The sequence below is a fragment of the Blennius ocellaris genome (assembly GCF_963422515.1).
Source record: "Blennius ocellaris genome assembly, chromosome: 17".
Taxonomy (NCBI): domain Eukaryota; kingdom Metazoa; phylum Chordata; class Actinopteri; order Blenniiformes; family Blenniidae; genus Blennius; species Blennius ocellaris.
The window spans coordinates 8,597,129-8,618,973 of record NC_137666.1 but is presented as its reverse complement, the minus strand read 5'-3'; the positions used below and the strand labels follow the sequence as shown (position 1 = coordinate 8,618,973).

The following is a 21,845-nucleotide window of genomic DNA, read 5'->3' as shown; positions in this document are numbered from 1 at the left end:
TTTTTTTTTTAAACCTGCTCAATCTATCCCAAAAGTACATTTAAAAGTGTTTGGATGAGTAGAAAAGGTTAAAACAATCTAAATAAGGATCAGCTTTGCACAACCACATGCTAATTTTTATGAACAGATAAATAACGATCAACTCAGAGGAGAATTACAATTGGCATTAGAATACTACAATGTGACACTTTTCTGTACACAATTTTATATAGCTATTTACAATTCAACACATATGTATCATCTGTTTTAGTGCAATCGTTCAATCTTATATCATTGCAGGCCTTTACAACAATGAGACACATTTCTGTTCAAACACAAGCATCGGTGACACACTGAAAAGGTTCCTTTGATGATCTTGTGTCAAACTCATTTAGGTTCATTTACAACCCATATTCCATCCTTTGTGGGCCGGACCAGTAAAAAGGTAGCAAGTAAAACACTGACCTTTGTTTTCATGCAAACAGGAGTGAAGTCTATAAAAACAAAAGTGTATTCCTCTACATGTCTTTTCACAGAACTGAAACACGGTGAACCCGACTTGAAGCGTTCCTTCATCACCTGCTGCTTGCAGGGTAGTCTCTCCTCTCTTGCTGCAGCGCCACTGAGTCATTTCTATGGTTGACTTCACAGCACTAATTCAGGTCAGCCACTGGCGCCAAGGCTCAGAAGTACCAGGGTCCAAACAGGCACCATTGTGTCAGAGCACCTCACTGCATCTGAATGTAGGACGGCTTATGTCTGTAACTATTTGTATTTAAATGTACGGCATGCCTTAACCCGGTCTAAAAGAGATAACACAGTGTGTAAACAAAGGGTAAATAAAGTGAGCACACCAGGAGGAGAGAGGCCACCCCAAGATCTCAAACTGATGAAGGAACAGGGTGTTTTTTTTTTTTTTTTTTTTCATTTTTGCTACAAACAGATGTGGTGTAGAAGATGCATGACAGATCAAATGGAATATCAAGTCCTCTATAATTCAGAAGTACCTAGAGAAAGACAAGGGCATAGTGATAACTTCTTTTCCCCCAGGGAAAAGAAAAATCATGCACAGATAGAACATGCAAACACACACACACACACACACACACACACACACACACACACACACACACACACACACACACACACACACACACACACACACACACACACACACACACACACACACACACACACACACACTTGCTTTGAGGTGAAAGTGCTGATCACTATACAGTCTATGTTCCACAGTGTTTTAATCTTAGCGAAAGTGTAATTTTTCTTCCATTTAATATTATTTAGGATGCATTAAGCCCTTTTCATTAAGACAAAACGCTAAGAGGACTTCTTCCACTCCTGGCATATCAACAGTATATTTATTTTCCAAGTACTTCAAATCATCAGGAGCAGAGATACTAATGTTTAAAGCATGCACAACTAACGTAAAAAAGGTCAAATTACACATTGGGCTAATCATTCTCAGCTGTTAAATGTATCCAATATGCAAACTGGAATGTATTCAGGGACTTTCTTGCTCACCCTATAATCACAAAATGCACACATTTAAATAAAACTCTTTTAGTTTATCAGAAGTGGATATATGCACATTTTTGGAGCAGAGTCCTGCTCATAAAATTCAGACAGCCGCGCGCAACATGCTGAGGCTTGAACTCTGAAGTTGTATGAAACTCTGAATCATGAGGAAAAACTCAAGTCACTCAGCACCACGGATGGTTTGTAAAAATAAGTGAGAATAAGCGCTTGTTATGCTTTGGTGAAAAGTTTGATGTATCAGCCTAGATTGCAGAGAGATTGGATGACTACTTGAAAGTGGCCCACAGCTGCAGGGAAAGAAGTGCTGGCTTTCACAAAGCGAGGCGTAGCTGTTTAAGAGGATGTGTGTGCTGACTTTGCATTCCACATCAGCGTGTGGTTTTCCTCTTTGTACCTGACCAATTTGCCTCATTTGTCTGAATGCTTATTTTGCATACCGTCAGCTGCTGTTTTCTTCCTCCCCTATGTAGAAACCAGGGGATTGGAAACACACACACATATGGTGGACTGCTATGAAATCAAAATGTTGCCGAGCCTGATCAGCAAAAAAGCAGAAAAGAGATTAACATACATGGTTGTGTTTTCACACAGGACCAGCTATGCAACACACACAAACAGACAGGCTCCGACACAGAGACATGTTACAAACAGGTTGGTTTTTATTTTTATTGGAATACACATGGTCTGCTGTACAGTTGGCAGCTTCAAGAGACCTACATGCAGAGTGCGCCAGCCACAGTAAGGTTAAAACATGCACAATGTATTAAGACTAAAACTGGGGAGGGGGGGACAAAATATGGTCTCCCAAAAGTCCACCTGACACTGCCGACACGCTGCATAATGAAAATCAATCAGAACATGTTTAAGCCCACTTCATTAACTATACCTTTGTGCTTCACACCTCTGTCTGTCAGTCTCCTTCTTCTGCACATATATATATATATATATATATATATATATATAATCTCTGGATGAATGAATGGTTGAAAGATTAAATCCAGTTTACATGATTATTCCTGTAAGGTTATTCGAGTGTGTTTTTCTATATGTATATATGTACACGTGTGTGTGTGCCTGGAGTCTGCACGCTTCTCTCTTTGGCAGCACTTGCAAACATACAGCACAGAAGATGCACAAACCCCGAACTTAAGCACGAGGGAGGACGGAGCAGCAAAGAGGCCGGAGCACCGAGTGGTCCCCCGTTAACATCAGGGTGACACATGGTGAACCACTCAGCACTGCGGAGCCCCTCTAATAAAATCCGCATAACTCTCGTTCTTCAATGACTGTGACACGATGCCGGCAGTCTCCCTTTCTCCCTCTCTTTCACTGTATTTGATGGTCTCTTTCCGAGTCGTTGTGTGTCATCATGGTTCCAGGTTACGAGAGATGTCGCATATTAAACTAACAAAGCACAAAATACAGGAAGAAGAACTCTCCAGGAGTGTAATAGCAATGACGACGATACATTACCTTGCAAAAAATATCACTTTTTAAAATAAAGATGGACAAATACTTAATATATTTCAATAATAAGGCCCACTTTACAAAATTACAAGATCTTTCCTTAAATAAAATCTATCCAATATAGATTCCAAAATAAGACATCTTTTGTTTAACAAAGAAATAAAACATACATGAGCAGGAAAAAAAAACAAAAAACCCTTAAATTGTATATTTCCCCTTTATTTCAGTATCTTAGAGACAGGGTATCCATCAGGGGAAACACTGGCACCGTCTCTCACTGTAAACTGTAAATACTGTGGAATGATTTTGGCACAATGCAAGAAGGCCGAGACAAGGGCATAACAGGGTGCCTCAACACATCCGTTCAAACGTGACCCCTCCACCAAATGCAAGCCAATTCACTTTAACTGGTGACAATAATTCATAAATAGTCTAATTTGGCTGGTGCAAAAAAAAAAAAAAAGTCCAAATACATAATCTGACTGAAGTACATTCAGAAAACAGCTACTGAATCCTAAAACACAATTCTGGGACACAACAAAGAAAACTTTGACTGGTTGGGGGGGGACTAAGGGGGGCATTAGTGATTTGAGGTCTTAAAGTTAAGTGCTGGTTAAGTGCAGATTATAACCGACGCCACCCAATGACACCATGACCCTGGTTTCACAATAGAGGCCTTTGAGGACAAGGGCCTGCTCGCTGCCTCAGAGCCATTTCTGCTTCCCGACGTCAATCTCCACCAAGTACATTCTAGTCTACTTTATACAAATTGGGTGGGGGGGGGGGGGGGGGTTTCAATAACAGATGTTTATACAAACAACCACCAGAATGTCAAAAGATTTTGGACTCCCTCTTCAGCCGGTGTTGGAGCAGGAAAGCGCAAGCAGCTATTTTACAGTGCCAGTGCTCTGATTCAGCACGTTCTGCAAAAACACATGAATCCAAGGAACCATCCTACCCAGAAACACCCAGCTGGTTCTTTATAGCTTCACAAAACCCCTTAGAAGTCTTGAAACCTGTAAAGTCTTCACCAGCATCCCTCATGACCAATCAGTACATTCCACCATGTCAACACTGTACGGAGTAGCGCCACTGGAAGCTTCGAGAATTGCATGTGAGAAGCGCTGGTTTCGCACACAGCCACGACCGGTGTTCATCCTGGTACGAAGAGTCCAGATGGGTTTCATTTAATGGAGTGGATGTAGAGCCGGGTTAGCCACGGTATAAGTGTGCATTGGGGCCTTGTAACGAACAAAGTCTGCAAGTATGAGTGAAGGATGGAGTTTCAACTTTGCCCTTTGAAAGGCCCTGCTCTCTTTGAACCACCGTCTCCTGGAGGGAAACCCACCAATGGTCATAAAAGGTACAGTTTCCAACAGCTGGACTCTTCCTGGGACCCCTGACTCAGGGTAGTCTTTTCAGGAAGCAGAATGAATCAAATGAAGAGAGGACCGAGGGAAGGCCAGGGGCTTCACAGTGCAGCTGCTAGAAAACAGGACACAGGCATGGGGGAGATTTTGGAAGGGGGCAGTATTATATGGCAGAATCAGGGGGCATTGGGGTTAGGGCTTGCATCACTCAGTTGCGATAAACACTCATCCTGACCCGTAGTGATGTCAGCCTGAAAGCAAAAATAAAAACAGCATTGGGCAAACACACGTGCTCGCCTTTCATTCGACACCTCACCCAGCACATCCACTCACATGTCGAGGCTTAAATGACAACCCTCACTGACATATTGACAACAACACACCCAAAAGAAGACCACGTGCATCTCTGGCAGTGCGACTGCAGGCAGGATGGCACATTCAATACCCACGCACGTTTTAATTATCGACAGAGTGGACATCGCTGCCAAGCTATCCGCTATCCCCTTCCCCGTATTTAGAAGCCCTGAGTCAAGATGTAGAGAACGGATTAGGTGCAACCCTGACCTCTGACCTTTTAGCTACCCAGGGAGCTGCCAATCACTGCCTGGTGACAAGCCTCTGGCCTTCAATAAAACAACTCCCTCTGAACCAACCACACATCTCACTACTGTTTTGGGCCAAGGCTTTCCGTTAAGGAAATGAGAATCCAAGGAAAACGCAGAGAAGCAGAGGAAGGAGGAAAGAAGTCGAAAGGGATACTTGGCATCTTTAAAATACAAAAAAGAAAGTGAAGAGGAGAAGGGAGTCTCTTGTGGTAAATGGGAAGTGTGGTAGTAGAAACAATAACAGAGCGCGCGCAGCAGGACTATATGATCATCAAGTTTTGGCATGTGCACCGAGAGCACTGAACACTATGTCTGGTCTGTTTTTGCTCTGTCGTGAAGCCAGAAGCAGCCATGGACAGGCCGCACTGCAATCTTTAAGGCTGCCATGCACTCTGCGACTCTGAAGGGCCAATCCAAAGGACATGGGGTTTATGGGTGGCGTGGTCAAAACTTGATAAAACTGTACTTTGGGGTCAGATTTAAAAAGAAATCATTCTCAGGGAACCCTGCTTTGATATCCCTCAGGGAAGCGTTCCTTAAAATACTCTTCTAATCTTAACACTTTTCCCAAAACCTAAAAAGTATGAAGTTAAAAAAAAGTTTCTTACAATCTGTATAGCATTGAGATGTATCTGTACTGTATGTGTGACCATATCATCACAACCCTACATTAAAGGCACAGAAGAACAAGCTGAGTATTTCTAGCAAAGGTTAAACATTATGGACATAAAAAATTTATGTAAATGTGCATCCTGAAGGTAAACACACTGAGTTTGGACCGAGCCATCGTTTCTGATCTGTATTTACATTTCAATGACTGGCATGATTTACAGACATTAGGTGGGGAACAGTTTGATTGCATATAATCTCCAGCTTGCATAAACAGTAAAGTGACAAAGTGGCAACAGACTGAGCCCCTGCCACCAGCCGGACCTCCTCGCGATAAAAGCACCTGTACACGCATGGAGGCTAATAAATATCACAGCGAGATGGCGACTGGTAGAATACAGACAAAATGTACTGAGATCAGAACAGCATTGAAATCCACAACAGCAGAAGAAGAACCAGGTGTAAAGCAGGCTGCAGAGGTCCCAAGTTCTTCTACGGATCCAGTTTGGTCTGGTGGTGTCACAGTTATGATTTTTTTTTACTTTGTCTGTTCAAAGCAGAGTCAAGACAGACAATGCAGTCGTGTTGGATCAGCGCATCAAGCCATTACGAGATAGGTCTTTCTCCACTGCTCCTGCTCCTCAGCAACACTCATACATTTTGATCAAACTCGACATCGCCTGTCGTTCCGCAATGAATCTGGTTTAACAGTCTCAATCCAGCAGGAGCCTGTTGAAAGACTTCACAGAAAAGTCAGGAAACGTCTTCCGTCACAGATGAGCATCGTTTACCAAAATGAAAACACAGGATTTTATTACTGGCCAGTGGCTAAATCTGTCCTATGGCACACTCACTGCTGTAATGCCCCCTCCCCCTAAAAAGGGAGATTGCTCCAACATACCAAACCACAAGTTTTATGATATAACAAAATAATACACCTCTATAGAATAAAGAAACGGAGAAAATCCGGGGCGATTCGCACTGCGAATCCAGTCACATGCACGCTGGACTGTCAGCTCCTCGTTGAAAGTCCAACCCCCTTTGGGTTTTTCCTATGATTGGCTGGCATGTACACAGTATTTACAGCAGCATTGAGGAAATGTCCGCCCTGCCAGGCCAGGTTTTTTGCTGGTAATCCAAAGTCCAATACTCAGTTTAAACATAAACTCCGTTTTGCTATGGCTCTCTCAGAACACGTGAATGAAGACAAGTTGTAAAACAAAGCACCATGGAAATGATATCAAGGTTTAAGGTTATAAACAACGACCATGTGTATTGCATTTCATTATGTGCAATCTTCATTCTTTTCACTTGATATGGTTGAGAGAAAAAGGGGAAGGACGACACGGAACAGGAAGCGAACTACAATAAATCAAAATAAGAAAAAGTACAAGTATGTTAGACATAATGTTTGTGTGTGTGCGCGCTCCTAAAATGTGGCCAACCAGCAATCTTTTAAGCAGAGTGCATGCTGAGTTACAATCAAAGAGCTCTTCATTTATTACTTAGAAACATGCAAATGTTCACTCAGCATCCAAGACCTCAAATTAAATCCAGTCTGAGGTCACAGCATGCCAGAAAGTGGTGGCACGGCTGAAAAATAAACCTTGAGCTAAAAATGTGCATGTTTTCTTGTTGTTCTGTGGTTGCATCTGCAAATGAATGAAAGTAAAATTACCAGAAAAATAAGCAGCCCTCCAAAGAAATATGATTTAGGATGACAGTGGATGAAAGGAGGGGTAATTCGCTTCCTGTTTTTGGTCACATCAGAAGTGGAGCTCTTTTGGTTCGTGAGGACATCTACATGAAGAAAGACGCATCGCTGGTTGTTAGTTTGTTTTGTGGGAGATGATGAAAAGCTGATACTCTGAAGCAAAAAAAAAAAAAAAAAAAAAAAAAAAAACGGACGCATCCAGGTCGACTGAGGATACTGTAATGAGAAAGGCATTCTTACTCTCCTGAGTCTTTCTTCCTCCAACCCTCCGTAAACCATCTCTGGCACACAGGAAAATCTCCAGCCCTCTCCAGCATGCCAGCCTCTCCCTTGTCAAGTTTCAAGGATTACACTATAATACATCCAACACAAGGAGCAGAAGAGGATACAGGGGCTGGTGAGGTGACCTCCACAACACTGGACAGGCACGAGCTACTCATTTACACCATTACATTTGGGAGAGATAAAGTTTCTAAAAGGACGAGGCGTTCACGTCTCAGGGTCGGGTTTGTAGTCTGTTGTTCTCTTGCAAGAGCTGCAGATGTCTGTCGGAGATGGTGGTGATATCCGTAGCCACTGGTAGATGGGAGACTGGTGTTTGGCCCTCATTGTGCTGTTGAGAGCTTAATGGAGTGCTGTTGAAGAAAAATGAGGGGGGGGGGGGGGGGGGGTCTGAGTTAATCTCTAAATTGAAAACATTTCTTTATCGTAACTATTCATCTTCTTTAAATAGATGAGCGGTCTGTAATATCCTCATAATTTCCCGGAAAGTTCGCCAAAGAGAACAAGGTCATTTGGTATTAATTATGGGGAAAATGCACAATATTCCCAACTGGTACACATCCAAACATTGTTGTAATTAATTTCCCCAAATAAAGCATGGTAAGTGTTTTTTGCAAATGTTTATCTGGATGTGTAAAATCGTCTCCAGTCATAAATGAATCTATTTTGTTTTAAATTGAGCTTCTCTCGAAGGGAAATTATAAATTCCTCACATTTATACAAAACTATTCTGTACAATTTTGTTCTTTATCCCTTCATAAGCCCTTCACTGTATTTTGACAAAATAAATTCTATCAAAACAGGAAAGAGCAATTCAAAACTTACTTGATTGAAACATTTTCAGAGTTGGTTGCAATTTAATTCTAATGATGATAAATTAAAATGATGAAGGGAGGAATTCTAACTTATCCATGTTATTATATTCGCCAATGTTATTACATTTCACTTTCAAAGTATTTTTTTCTTGCCTCTGGACACAAAAAAAAATCTAATAATGTGAAATTCCTCAAGAGGTCGGGTGTTGTGTATTGTGATGTTAATGGTGTGAGTTTCACTGTGGTTCAGAGCTGGCAGCCCTACACTACTTGGATTTTCTCATACAATAATTTGTTTTGTCTGGTCTGCTGGCGAAGCAGCTTTATTCACTGTGCGAGGAAGATAGATTTCTACTGGAGAGTAGATCCCTCTCACATTCGACTGCACAGACACTTCTGTATTTATTCTTGTCATCGTCTCCAGTCGTTTGATCGTTGCTCTAAACTGTGTCAGGTCAGTTCCACACTGCAACTTTAACATGAAAGCCTCTTAGGAGATTGGGACGTCATTTGCAACAGGAGTAATTAATACCCTGTCTCTTAAATTAATGAGTTTCTGGAATCGGGAGCAGAGAACGGAAGCGGCCTCATCCCACCTGCCAGAAGTCCTGCTCAGATGCGGGTGGACTAATGATGCTCAGACTGACGGTGGGTCCACAGTCTGTTCCCCGCTCCACTCCTCCCCTCGACTTTGGCCCCTGACCCTTGCCCCCGACTGGACCAAGACTCTGCTCCTCGTTGCGATGTCCCCACCGGCTTGGACAAGCGATCGTAGGCGTTCCCCAGGTTGTGAGTGTCGATGTTGGGTAAATGCCTTCTCCATAATGCTGGGCTGTGGCTTGGGTTTGGACTTGGCTCAGAGTTATCAGCAGCCTGCAAAGTTTAGGAAATTAGAGAAAGAAGGAAGTTAGACTTATAAGTGTCCATCGTCTAAATTACCAGCGGCAGCATGTAATTGTTTAATAAGTGGATTGGTTTGGCAGCGCTCTGACCGAAACACACAGGGAGCTTCATTCATTTTCATCTGAGTGAATTGGAGGTCTGGATATTTTGTTTGGATGGTTTGGGGCCTTGTTTAGACCATTGTCTTATGTGGGCATTAAATACATGCTGTTTATGTTAACTGGTGTGTGACAACGGAAATCTGCCATGTGGAATGCTGCCAGGGGGAAAAAATCCCCAACCAAAAACCCCAAACATACCCCAAGCTGAGAGATTTATAATTTGGTGGGCTGACTAGAAAACAAACACAAAGTTACTAGCCTGTGGTGGCTGCATCGGCACGTCCCCTCTCATAACCTCAGTAACCCCGCTCTAAGAAAACGAGAGTTAGATGACGATGCAGTTCCTGAAGCACACAGAAACGGCACCACGTTCCTGTAATTTCAGCTTTAAAAAAAGCACCATAATTAGTGACATTTGGTGGGCTGGAGTTGGCTTCGGATGCCGTTTTAGAACGCATTCTCGCTAATTGGCTTTAATAGAGCCCCGCTGGACTCCCCGTCTCAGTCTCCAGGGGTAACAGACAGGAAATCAGTCACCGGCCAACGCTGCCAAGTGGGTGTGTCCAGTGTGGTCACTTCCTGCCCCAGCCAGCGGGGGGAGGAAACAGCGGAGTGGCATATTCTCCTTCTATGGTAAGCTGCCGCTGCCGGAGCATTCATAAGGTTTCCTTGGAATGGTCTTTAAAGTGTTCCTCCTACACTGGAAAAGGGAGGCTCCTTCTGAAAAGCACACTGTGAGTTCAGGATGAAATTATGTTATAATGAAAAGACACAATAGGCAAGTTAAAAAAGAAAGTGGAAACTGTAACAATGAGTGTTTCAGCAGCAAAATCCCCACTTAGTGGATTTCTCTCATGTGGGATGGAATTAATTTAACACTTACGAATAAAATCACATTAAGCCCACTTTAATTCCTTTTGATTGAATGGCTCTAGACTTGTGTGACGAGTGAGTGCTTCTTCACTTTTTTAGAATATAAAAACGTTTGATACACAGGTAAATCTTCTCATTCATTAGACAGTTGTACTGCAGGCATTATGGAACCAGTGTCTAGGATATTGGCTAAAAACCTATTGGTTTTTGAATGATCTTATTAAGGGAAGTATGCGCGCCACAATTCTGTCAGCAGGGAGTCGCAATATTACAATTTAAATGTATCTTTCTGAAAACATTTATTTTGGGGGTGTAACTGAAGGTAAAACAAATATTTGGGTGCGCGGGAGATCAGGACGTCGTAAATGATTTTAAGTTGGATAATCACAAGTCAAAGCAGAGTGACTGGAAGAGCGAGTGGTGCTGCGTTCACAGAAATACTCCTGTTTGCATTTGGGTGTCTTCGATTTATTTTTCCAGCACATTATAGGTTTAGTGATCCGCAACAGGAAATTGTCTCTAACAAGATGGCCTGAGGTTTTGACAAAATAAAGAGGGAACAAAGTGGGAGTGTAAATGTCAGCGCTCCTTCTATACAAGCATTCATGAACATGTTCAGAGTAATTTCAATTAGTAATTTCTCACTTGTAAAACAACTTTAATAACTTTCTCACTTAAGATAGGATAAGAGGATTAACTTCCATAAGGTCTGTATGGTAAATATAAACCTACCCTAGTGGCTATGAAAAAAGTATGGAAACAAGGAAAACACCACAGAAGCAACATAAGCCTGCTGCAAGTACAAATCCGCAGATTAAAACATTAATTAAACCTTATTGCTTCACAGTACAAAAACACCAGAAACCTACAAGTTGTGAGGTATGCTTTCAATTATTTCTTGTCATTTTTTTTTTTTAACACAGTCCCACATTTCCTTGGTTGGGGATAAATTGATAAAACATGTGGTATTTGGTGAGCTTTACAGTTGTTGGTAACTGGACGGTTTCCCTTAAGACTGAGCCAGGATATCTTTCCCCTGCTGCTTTTATGCAAAGTTAAGCTGACCCAGTGCAGCTTTATATCTGCTCCACAGACAGCTGAGTGTTATCAATCTTAAAAAATTATGTTCAAAAAGAACAAAACAGTATATTTCCCAAGTAGGTGGACTTTACCTGTCTCTGTGTTTGGCTTAAATGTTCTGCACATGCTTCATTTAATCCATGCAGAGTTTAAAAGAAGTACGCAGATACAGTTAATCAAGGGGTTCACATTGGAAACTAAAAAGAAGCTGTGAGTGAATTTTGGTGTGTAATTCAAAATGACGGGCTGCTGATTTCAGAAATATAACGAGCTTCTGCAGAACAAATTACGTCCCCGCTTTAAATCTGTCCGTTTCTGGTCTCTCGCCCAATTTTAGGGAACAATGATGAGTTGCCAAGTCAAACATTTAAATCTGCACCGCAGCAAGACAATACCCTCGACACTCCAGGTGAAATGTTACAGGAGAGGGGAAATTTCTAGCCGATTCGCCCAGATGACGATGATGATTTGTTTATTGGTCATAATTCATAACAGCCATTCATTTATTGCCTTTCATGGCTTGTCTGTCGTTTTATGTTTTAACCCACTACTGAGAACAGTCGACCCCAGCTGCGACGCAGACGATCATACTGGAGGATTTTCTTTTGCTGTGCGGGTCACCTTAGGAGACGGTGAATATTCAGCAGCTCTGATTCCACGCTTCACCTTGCTGGTTTTCGTTTCAGCCGAGAATGTTTTGGTATCCCGCTCATCGGCCATATCGGCCGCGCTGTCCTCGGCCAAACATAAGTTCATGGCTCATTCACATACAGGCTGAGGTTTCCTTAAGCTACGGCGGGGGAGGAAGTACTATAACGCTCTCGGAGGTGTGGAATGACTGCTACAGAAAGCAAGAAATCACCATTTTAAAGCTGACCTGTTGGGATCACTTATATCTGAACTGAACCTCAACTGTGTTTTCTCTGTCTGACTGTACTTTGGCATGGGGCTTTCAGCTCAATACCACATGCCAACACAATGCTACAATACATATGTTGTATTCATATAATGGACAGGATTGTACAAATGCTTCAGTCTGGTTTCACATAGTACTACTTTTGCATCCTGTAATACCATCAGGAAGACGTATGATTTGCTCCAAATTTATCTGCAGCAGATGTAAATAACCCCAAGCCAATGTTTGTGAAAAAAAAAAAAAAAATGCTTTCAGGGAAAGGAATGGTTCCTGGAAGTGATGGTGTGGCCCCACAGAGGTCTGATCCGACCATAATCAGAAGAGACAGGAGGATCTGAATCAGACTTCATCCACAGAAGATTGTGTTTAGCCCTGTACGTTTTTTTTTTTTTAAAGCTGAGTCCAAGTGTCCTCGGAGAAACTGCTTTCAAGGCAAAGGGTGGCGACAGCAAATACTGATATTTGTACACACTAATTTCTTTTTGCAACTGATAGTCTTTTAAAAGCATTCCCACAATAAAAATGGTCATTAGTAGTCAAGAGTAGTTGACTGAGAACACATTACCCTATAGAAAAAAAACACCATCTTCTTCCAAAACAGTGCTCAATATAAACCAGAAACCAGTCAAGCAGCCATAGTAGTACAACCAGACCTTCACTCAGCATGTACAAATGTCACTCCAAATATACGGGAACCCTCTAAATATAAATAATGGCCAGTATCTGAAACTTTCTTTGGATTCCTGAAAATACCCTTTTTCTCATGTTAAACATGCTTTGAACCTATAAAGGCTTACAAAAAAAACTGGCCAAATGGTGAATTTAATTAAACATGAGGCTGCAATGAGAAAGCTAATCAATAAGCTATCAGTCTGCTCAGGCCGCCTGCAGGTACTTATAGGAATTGGGAATGTTGTCGCCTCCTAAATGACTATTGATCAGTTGATAGTGCCTGTACTACTCCACTGTAAGCTGCTTTTCAGTTCACTCCACCGTCATCACTTTGACTTGAGAGATGGTTGTTCAAATGGAGACATTTTAATCGCCAGCGAAAACATACAGGATTTCTTGAAAAAAATGCGGAGAATCCTCCCGTGCTGGCGTTTTGTTCAACCAGTCATTTTATGTTCAGAGAGAATTTATGAGGAGTAAAAGCCTCAAACGGAAACACATGTAAACTGTGACCTCGAAAGATAGAAAAGACTGCAGATGCACAGCTCAGTAACGGTCAATGGGATGCCAGCCGACGACGAGCGTTCCTTCATTTCCAACCTTTTAACGATACAACCCTCTTTCATCAACCTTTGACACTGCAATCACAGACTAATGCCGACCATCCACTGTCCCAACTACAGCTGTATTTATCCAAGACTCTTGGGAATGAATGCTGTTCAGACCTCTGAAATGTTCTGTAGGATCCAAACCAAACATGATCAGCTGTGCTCCAACACATGCTTCAAAGCCCTCTTATGTTTTCAAGCATTTTTCAAGCTTTTTGGATGCCACCCCCCCTCATAATTGCTATGCAGACAGAGTGACCAATTCATGAATCAAACATCAGAAGGAACAAGATTTTACTAGACTGCATATTTAACTGCGTGGCTTCAGGAAATTCCCACAATGAGTGACACCGGGACTGCATTTTTTTTTTACCAGGTCACCGGTGACGTCCCACCAGAGACAGGTCCAGGTTAACCAGGGCTATAAAGGCCGTGTGACGTCGGGAGATTTATGTGGTCGTGGTCCTGAAAATGCAGAGCGGGGCATTGATCCTGACACAGAACACAAACGCATTACTCAAATTCGTTCTGTTCATGGCCTGATGACAAAATAAATGGTCTGATATCGGAAGGAGGATGAGAAACGAAAAGAGGTGGAGACGTCCGTTTCAAAACAAAGACCCCTGACAGTCTTGCTAGTGGTCTACATCAGAGAACAAAGGGGGCGTTAGAGGGTGGAGGCTCAGTCCTACAGATTTCATTAGGCTCATTGAGGCTAATGAGAGGGAGGATCCCTGCAGGCAATTACAGCTCTAAGGCAATGCTGGCTGCTCTGTATTTACACAATGGTAGCTGTAGGGGAAAAAACGCCTACTTAACATTTTACATCTCTGTCTGCTGTGGCTTTATTGTGCAATACTGTCTTTATGCATGTAGAAAAAGTGATGCTATTTGTTAAAATGAAAGCTATTTAGATCGATAGCATGTTAACACATGAATTAAAAGTTTAAAAAACAGGCTCTATATGGGAAATAATAACTCAGTGATGGTTACAACAGAAATTATTTGTTCATAGTGCTCAAACATTCCGAGTGCTCTCACTTCCTGATCCACAGGAAATAAAATTATGACTTTTCACATGTGAGTCTTCATAAACAGTCTGCAGCTGTCATAACTTTTTGTGCACATTTCATCATTTGATTTTGTTTTCATAAAAATAACTCAGTCTTAGGCACCACTTATGTCTTTTTACTCAGATTGCCTCACAAATATGTCATGAGAAAACAAAATAAAATAAAAAATATCTCAAAAATTTCCAGCAGTTGCACCACCAGCTCTCTGGTGCCCCCAAAGGAGTCTCACTCCACACCTCGAAAACCACTCCATTAGTTTCCAAAAGAAATCCAAAGACTACTTTGACTCTCAGCTGAGATATTTTTGAAAAATAGTGGAACATTGCAAAATATCTATAAACAATGCTTTTCTTAGGAAAGGATTTTCCCTCCTACTTTTCTTTGATATACACAATTACGCCATCAAAATGTATGAGTTCATAGTAAGCAGCCTTTTACAATATAATTAAGCACAATTTAGGTATTTCATGAGCAATTAAACTGAAATTTTGCACTAAATTATCCACAATTCTAATGCAGTTTTCCAAAGATCTGATCATGTCGAGGTGTAATTTGGTGGTTCCGTGTACATTTTGGACAAGACAAGTCTGACCGTCAAGCTTGAGGTAAAAATAATGAGATAAAATAAGATTGCAACTGGTCGTAAGTCTTGAACCTCCTGATGTTGCAGCCTTCAATGGATCAATAAATCACTAATGCACTACTTCTAAATGGAGACCTCTTCAATCACGGCCTGAGCTTAACTGCTACAAAAACAACAGTTTGGGATAGACTTGCACACAATATAGTGCTTGAAAGTTAAGGCATTTCTCTGGGAAGTAGATTAGCATAAATATAAAGCAAAAATATTTTGAATCTGTTTATCTACACTTTAGATCGCAATGAGGCCAGAGATGATGGATGAGACAGTGGACACATCGCATATGGATGTCTGTCTCCATCGCAACGTCAAGTATATTTATAGCAGAACACATAAAGTTCTTACCCAGAGGCCTGCACTCGACCCTAGTTAGTCAAACTGACAGATGAACATGTTATTGTAACCATGGAGCCCACTCGGCAAGCAGGACGACACTCCTCTGACAATATGCCAGTAGGAAATCAAGCTTACACTGTATCCCATTTGTAGTTTTCACCTCATCTTTCTGATGACTTGTGTAAACGTTCAAACTCCATTATTTAAACTCCTTGCGCTAATGCATGAGAACACATACAGTACGTGATACCCCAGAGCGGGTTTTTACACCGAAGGCTGAAGATGGACCAAGTTTGGTCTTCAGTGTAAATAGGTTTGTCACTGAAACAGTAAATAGAATTGAAAATACTAACTGTACCGAGTGTGACAATAGGTCTGCAAACGTTTACAAAGCCACACACCTTTGCAACATGTGTGTGGTATTCCAAAGCGCACACACACACACACACACACACACACTAATGTGGTGGCACATTTAAATAAAAGAGCGCTATTTTCTTCTACTTGAGGTTTTCCTAGCCTTCTTTTCCCGCTGCTGAGGTATTTTTCATTTCCATTCTCCTTATTTTTTCGTCCCACCCTTCTCTTTGTGCTTACTGGGGCAGCAGGAGTGGGGCCTGCAGAAGTGCTGTGCTAAGCGTGAAGTTGCAGAGTCTCTAGCGTCAGGGAAAAACACAAACCCAGCCCCAACACAAAGTGGACAGACCAGGAGCCCTGCGGCTATATTTTCTGGATTCTTTATCTTGGATGTTAAAAGTTTTCGCCGAGTTGACACGAAAATAATGTAGACCCAGTACCTTGAAAATTAGAAACAGGACACAAAACACATTTTTATAGAGGGCCACACGAAAATTGTTGCATCCTGAAGCAACACAATGTAAAACTCAGATTGAATATACTGTATACGCTACAAAAACTGTTCCGAGGAGTCTTTATAATTGCCACACTATTGAATGAATTACCGGAGGTTGTTGTGAGTAAGTTCGGCTCCAGGACTGAGAGACGACAGGTGCATGAGGTATGGTCCTTCCCACACTTGCCGTTTCCACAGTGGGGGACTGAGAGCGCTTCCCTCTGCGAATCCCCAGTTCCTCCATTTCTTTAGTGTTTGTTGCCACACTGTTAATCCTGCGCATGTACATCTGGAAGAGGGAAAAGCAGAAACAGAAACATCATCAAGTGCTTCACTTTCAGTGATTTTCTTTCTCCGTTTGCACTCCTTGAGTGCGACACGTTGTGTGAACCTGTTCCTTCTCTCACCTCTGCCGGCGAAGGCTTGCCTCCCTTCTGCACGGCGGCGTTCCCAGCAGCCCCCGTTGCACTTTCTTCAGTGTCAATGGTCGTGGCCCGGTATGCCCTCCATGTATTTGCAGTTTCGGCTTCGTCTTCAGACCCAGCACAATCCATGATTGGCTTTGTAACCCCTCTTCTTCGACCTGCCTCGTCTGTCGACAGAGCTCCTTGTTTCTTCCAAGTACTCCTCACAGTCACATTCTTTATGTCTGGTAAACTGTCTTCCAAAGAGTGCTGGCTCGGCCTTTGGCTTGGCCAGCTGGTGACTGTGGTTGTGCTACTGCTGCTGCTCTCAAAGCCCGATTCTGTGTCGTTGAAGTCTGCAGAGGAGGTGTCCGACGACTGGAGACTGAAGTTGCTGCGCTGACTGCACATGTGGGTGGTAGTGGTCTCCATCCTGGGGGTGTTTTGGAATTTGGGCCTTAATGAAGAATCGCTGTGGTTGTCTGCCTCCGGGTCTTGGCACGGTCGCAAGGCGATCTCACTCTTGGGTATGGAAATCTCATATGGGATGGAAATACTGCCATGGTGATCACTGCTGGCTCCTGATAAAGAATGAAAATAAAAATATATCAAAAATTATTTAAGAAAGAAATAGCCTCAAAAATGTCTTTTGAGATGCAGAAAATTGACAGCATCTTCATGAATATTTGAATGAGAATGGTGATCATTATGCAAGACTTTGGCTCATTAACAAAAACTATCCATTAATAGACAAGACATTAATATTTGTACAGACTAATTATACCCGTATGAAAGACTATTGGGAAATATCATAGAATGTATTTCCTGAAATATTGAAGTCACTAAAATTGGAAAGAAGTGATATCATAGTGACACTGATGTTTGGTCTTTGCATCTAATAGTGATCGGTTCATTTATATTAACAGCACATATACATCTATTTGTGTTGAAAAAATAGAGTGATATCAAGGTTACCAGAATGACAGACAGATGTATGGACAAAAGATTAGACACAGAGATAGAATATCTCCAAGAAAATCAATATACTATGAAAAGTAGAACACAAAACATACTGCACTTCATTAAAGCATGCCTATAATCACAGAAGAAATGTTATTGCAAAGCCAAAAGTTGGCTCTTCACGTGATTTCTGGTAACAGCGGTGAATGCTTTAGTTTAGTCACCGACATTTATGAACCAAGTAAAACGTGTTCTATGACACAATACTCACCTATGAGGATGTTACTGGTGGATGTGTGGCGCTCTTTGACAGGTACATGCTCACTGGATACACTGCTGCTGCGACTGCTGGTCCTGGAAGAGCTCGGGTCGTTGGGGTAGATGGTTATACTACTCGTCATTTTGTTAGTGCTGGTCAAAACTGGTTTGGTGGAAATCTTGGGTTTGCCATTTGTTGCTACAGGCTCTGAAATCATCACTTCTTTCCTGTCAATCTCCACAATAGCAGGTTTGATTACACCTTGTGACCTCAGTGCCTCTCGTGGGCTGCACACCCGATTGATCTCAATCCCTGATGGGGTAGGCACAGGCCCCTCGGCTGGATGAGTCCTGCCTTGCAGGTCCTCGTCAAACGAGCTCCTGGAGGAGGATCCGTCCGAGTGAGAGTCATGGACGTGGGGGTATCTCGCATAGCGAGAGGCCGCGGTTCTAGTGGTTACAGGTGCACTAGTGGTCTCAGTGACAGGGTCTGGTTCAGAAGGTCTGGAACCTGTAGATTCAGTTTCAGAGGCAGATGAATGGCCCTCTGAGCCCTGATCACTGGGGAGCAGTGGAGTGATTTGAGACCTGTAGGCTGCGTATGATCCATTTGTTTTGGATAGGGTTGGAGCTCCAGACACAGAGACTGAATCCTGAACTGGGTCGATTGACTCCTGATCTGAAGCGGAGGCCGTTTCCTTCTCTAGTGCAGAGATACTGTTCATGTTACTGCTGCTGTCAGGAATTACATCAGAGTTGTTTGATTCACTGTCACTACCTACGTACAGTTTTGAGAACTTTTCTCTGCTCTTCTTTGCATCCCTGTCCATCTGTTTATGAGCAGTCCTCAACGGCTTCTGGTCATTCGCTGCAGGAGGATAGCGACTGAGAACGGACACCTTTTTAGCATCACTGGCAGCCGTGCTTACAGAACTGTATGTGGCTGCTTTAGACTTTTCCTCGGTTCCTCGAGTGTCTCGCAATCCGTTATCAGATGAAATCATGGGAGTTTGGATTTTGGGTGTGCGCCTGCTCTTGTGAGCAGGACTGAGGGCTCTCCTCGCAGTCTTAGGGGAGCTCTCTTCTGATTGGCTCAGCTCTTTGCTTCTCAGTTTGGTTTCCCTCTTATGCTGAGGAGACAACTCCCTGTTCCTGTGCCTGGGTGAACTCGGTTCTGAGTCACCTGCACCAATTCTGTATTTAGGCTTGTCCTGTCTAAAACCTCCTTTCACAATGATCTCCTCATTCTCGGCTTTGCCGTTCTCCAAAACCTTAGCAGGGCTGCTGGAACTGAGGTTGACGCTACCATTGCCACGTTTATCTATGTTACCGATTCCATTCCCTCCCATTCCACCTTTTACACACAGCTGGGTCCTGAGCTGTTCCACCTCCTCGCTCAGCTGACGAGCTCGGTTTCGCTCCATCCGAAACTTTTCATGAAGTTCACCGTTTTTGGTCTCAGAGTTCTTCAGATCTTCCTCCACTATCTCCAACTGTTTAAGACGATTCTTCAGCTTCTCTACTTCCTGGGTCAGCTCTTTCACTTTGTTGTCCTCCTCTTGTGATCCCTCGAGACTGCTGTTCTTCTCATTCTCAGATTTGTTCACAATGCCAATTTTGTCATCTGACAGCTTTAAGTAGTCGAGGCTCTTTTTGCCTCCTGCCAGTTTCCCGGTGAGCAGAACTGTGGACGACAGCTCATCTTCAATTCTTGACCTCATGAAATCAGCATGACCAGGATCTGTTGACATGCCAAGGCGATTCTTTTGGTGGTCCAGTTTTTCTGTCAGCTTTAGGATCATCTTCTCATCCTCTCTTTGCTTCTCTAGTAGTCTCTTACGCTCACTAACAAACGTCTGGGTGAAACTCTTGAGTTTCTCAAGCTCCATAGCCAAAGCCTGCTCTGCTCGGTCTAGTTTCGTCTCAGATCCTTCCACCTCTTTAAGACGTGCTTTGAGTGCCTCCAGCTCTGACGACAGTTTCTTGGTCAAGTTCTTCTCCTCGTTGAGGCTGAGGCAGAGCTGGCTGCAGTCAGACTTGCTTTTCCCAAAGGCTTCTTCCAGTTTCTCCAGTTCAGCCATTCGCCGTTGAAGACGTTCAATCTCTGCCTTGAGCTCCTGAGTAAGACTTTCCTCCTCTTCCAGTTTCTCCCTGACTGTGCGGCACAGGTCCTCCGCTTTGCGTACCTCCTCATCTTTACCCTGGATCTTCAGGAGACGTTTCCTCAGACCCTCAATGTCCCCAAGCAGTGACGAGTTGCTGCCTTCTGCCTGGATAATTTTATCCTGCATGATTGAAGAATATAATCATTTATAAAACATTAAATGCCATGACCTCAATCAATACATTTCACGTACACTATTTGTTAAAGTCAACCAGTACTGACCTGCAGGTCGAGTAGCTCATCCTCCGACTTCTGCAGCTTGTTGGTTGCTTCTTCCAGTTCATCCAGACGTCGGCCAAGACTCTGTAGCTTGTGCCGCAGGTGGCGGTGTGTCATGTCTTTATGATCAGACATGGCTGCAGAGTCCTTTGTATCCTATCTGCTGTATTTATCTTGTTATCCAGATTATTTGATGACAGTGCTTTGGGGGTTCCACATTTGTGTGGTCGTGACAACAAATACTTTAGGCTCTTTAGAAAATGCTCTCGTCTCTTGGCAGTCTGTCTCTTCTTGTGTTAGCGACTGTCTCTTTAAGACTTCAACCTTTCCTCGGAGTGGTGTTTAGCAGGCAGATCTGTCATCTGTAGGCGGGAGAGAGGAAGCGACACTTAGTCAGACATTACTTGTCAATGACAATCATTTGCATTCACAAAAGTAGCCCTGTGGAGTGAAGCAAATGAGAAAAAAGGACAGAAATTAGCCAAGAGCTGACTGCACTGCCTCATGAACAAAGTCAGCATTTATTTTCAGTTTCATTCATTCAACTGGTGGGACTCTAATCTTAAGAGAGGACTACATTTTACAGATTTCAAGACATGGACTAAAACGCTAGTGGCTAGTACAAATCTCTCATTGATTGCATTTTATTGCCATTACAAAACCACAACCAGGACACTGTTTTTTGTTCACCACCAAGTAGGTTGATTTTTTTCATTCAGAAAAATTATGTAATCTGCAGCAAAAGTATAATTCATAATTACAACTATCAAGCGAGTGGACACAAAGACAAAAAGCACCTCTCTCTCTCATTTTATTTATTTTATTTATTATTTTTATTTCCTACATGGGCTTAATATGCATTTCACCTTGATTGCCCTTTGAAAGAGTGGCACAGCTAACGTGCAAATGCGAGGGGAAGACTCCAACATGTCTGAACAGGCTTGTACACACAGACACACACAGAGACTCTCTTATGTCTAACATTGATTCCTGCCCTGCTTGCTTCTGCTGACAGCGCACATCTCAGCGATGCTGGCTGCCGTCATGCACCCCTATCTCCAGCAATACATTGAAAGCCAGTCACAACACTGGACCGCACACAATCCCCTGGGATGGCGGTGATGAAATACAAGTGTGACAGAAACAATTCTGTCATTCCAACTCAAGGCCACAAAAAGCAGCCAGGGCAGAAACAAATATTCAAGCTGCCTCGTCTTTCCGTTTTCATTACATGAAAGCTGTAGGGTAATGTTTCAACAGCCATTACAGTGTGTTAGTTCCCATCTGTAAGCCCAGCATGGTTCAGTGTGATGAGAGCACACATTATTAGCACACCACCGTTGCTCTGTCAGCAGGATCACTATAAATCTAACAGTCAACGCTTTAGTCT

The 21,845-nt window shown here is 42.7% G+C and overlaps 1 protein-coding gene across 1 annotated transcript; it reads right to left on the bottom strand.

Annotated features, from left to right (window-relative positions):
- Positions 1–2,190: 2,190 nt before the first annotated feature.
- luzp1 (leucine zipper protein 1) lies at positions 2,191–20,650 on the bottom strand. Its single transcript, XM_080512919.1, has 6 exons — positions 20,459–20,650; positions 18,086–20,357; positions 16,858–17,435; positions 16,560–16,739; positions 8,992–9,268; positions 2,191–7,933 (listed from the first exon to the last, which is right to left on the bottom strand). Exons 1-5 carry the CDS (start codon positions 20,588–20,590, stop codon positions 9,023–9,025), a joined length of 3,408 nt encoding a protein of 1,135 aa, XP_080369045.1. The 5' UTR covers positions 20,591–20,650; the 3' UTR covers positions 2,191–7,933; positions 8,992–9,022.
- Between the last annotated feature and the right edge of the window lie 1,195 nt (positions 20,651–21,845).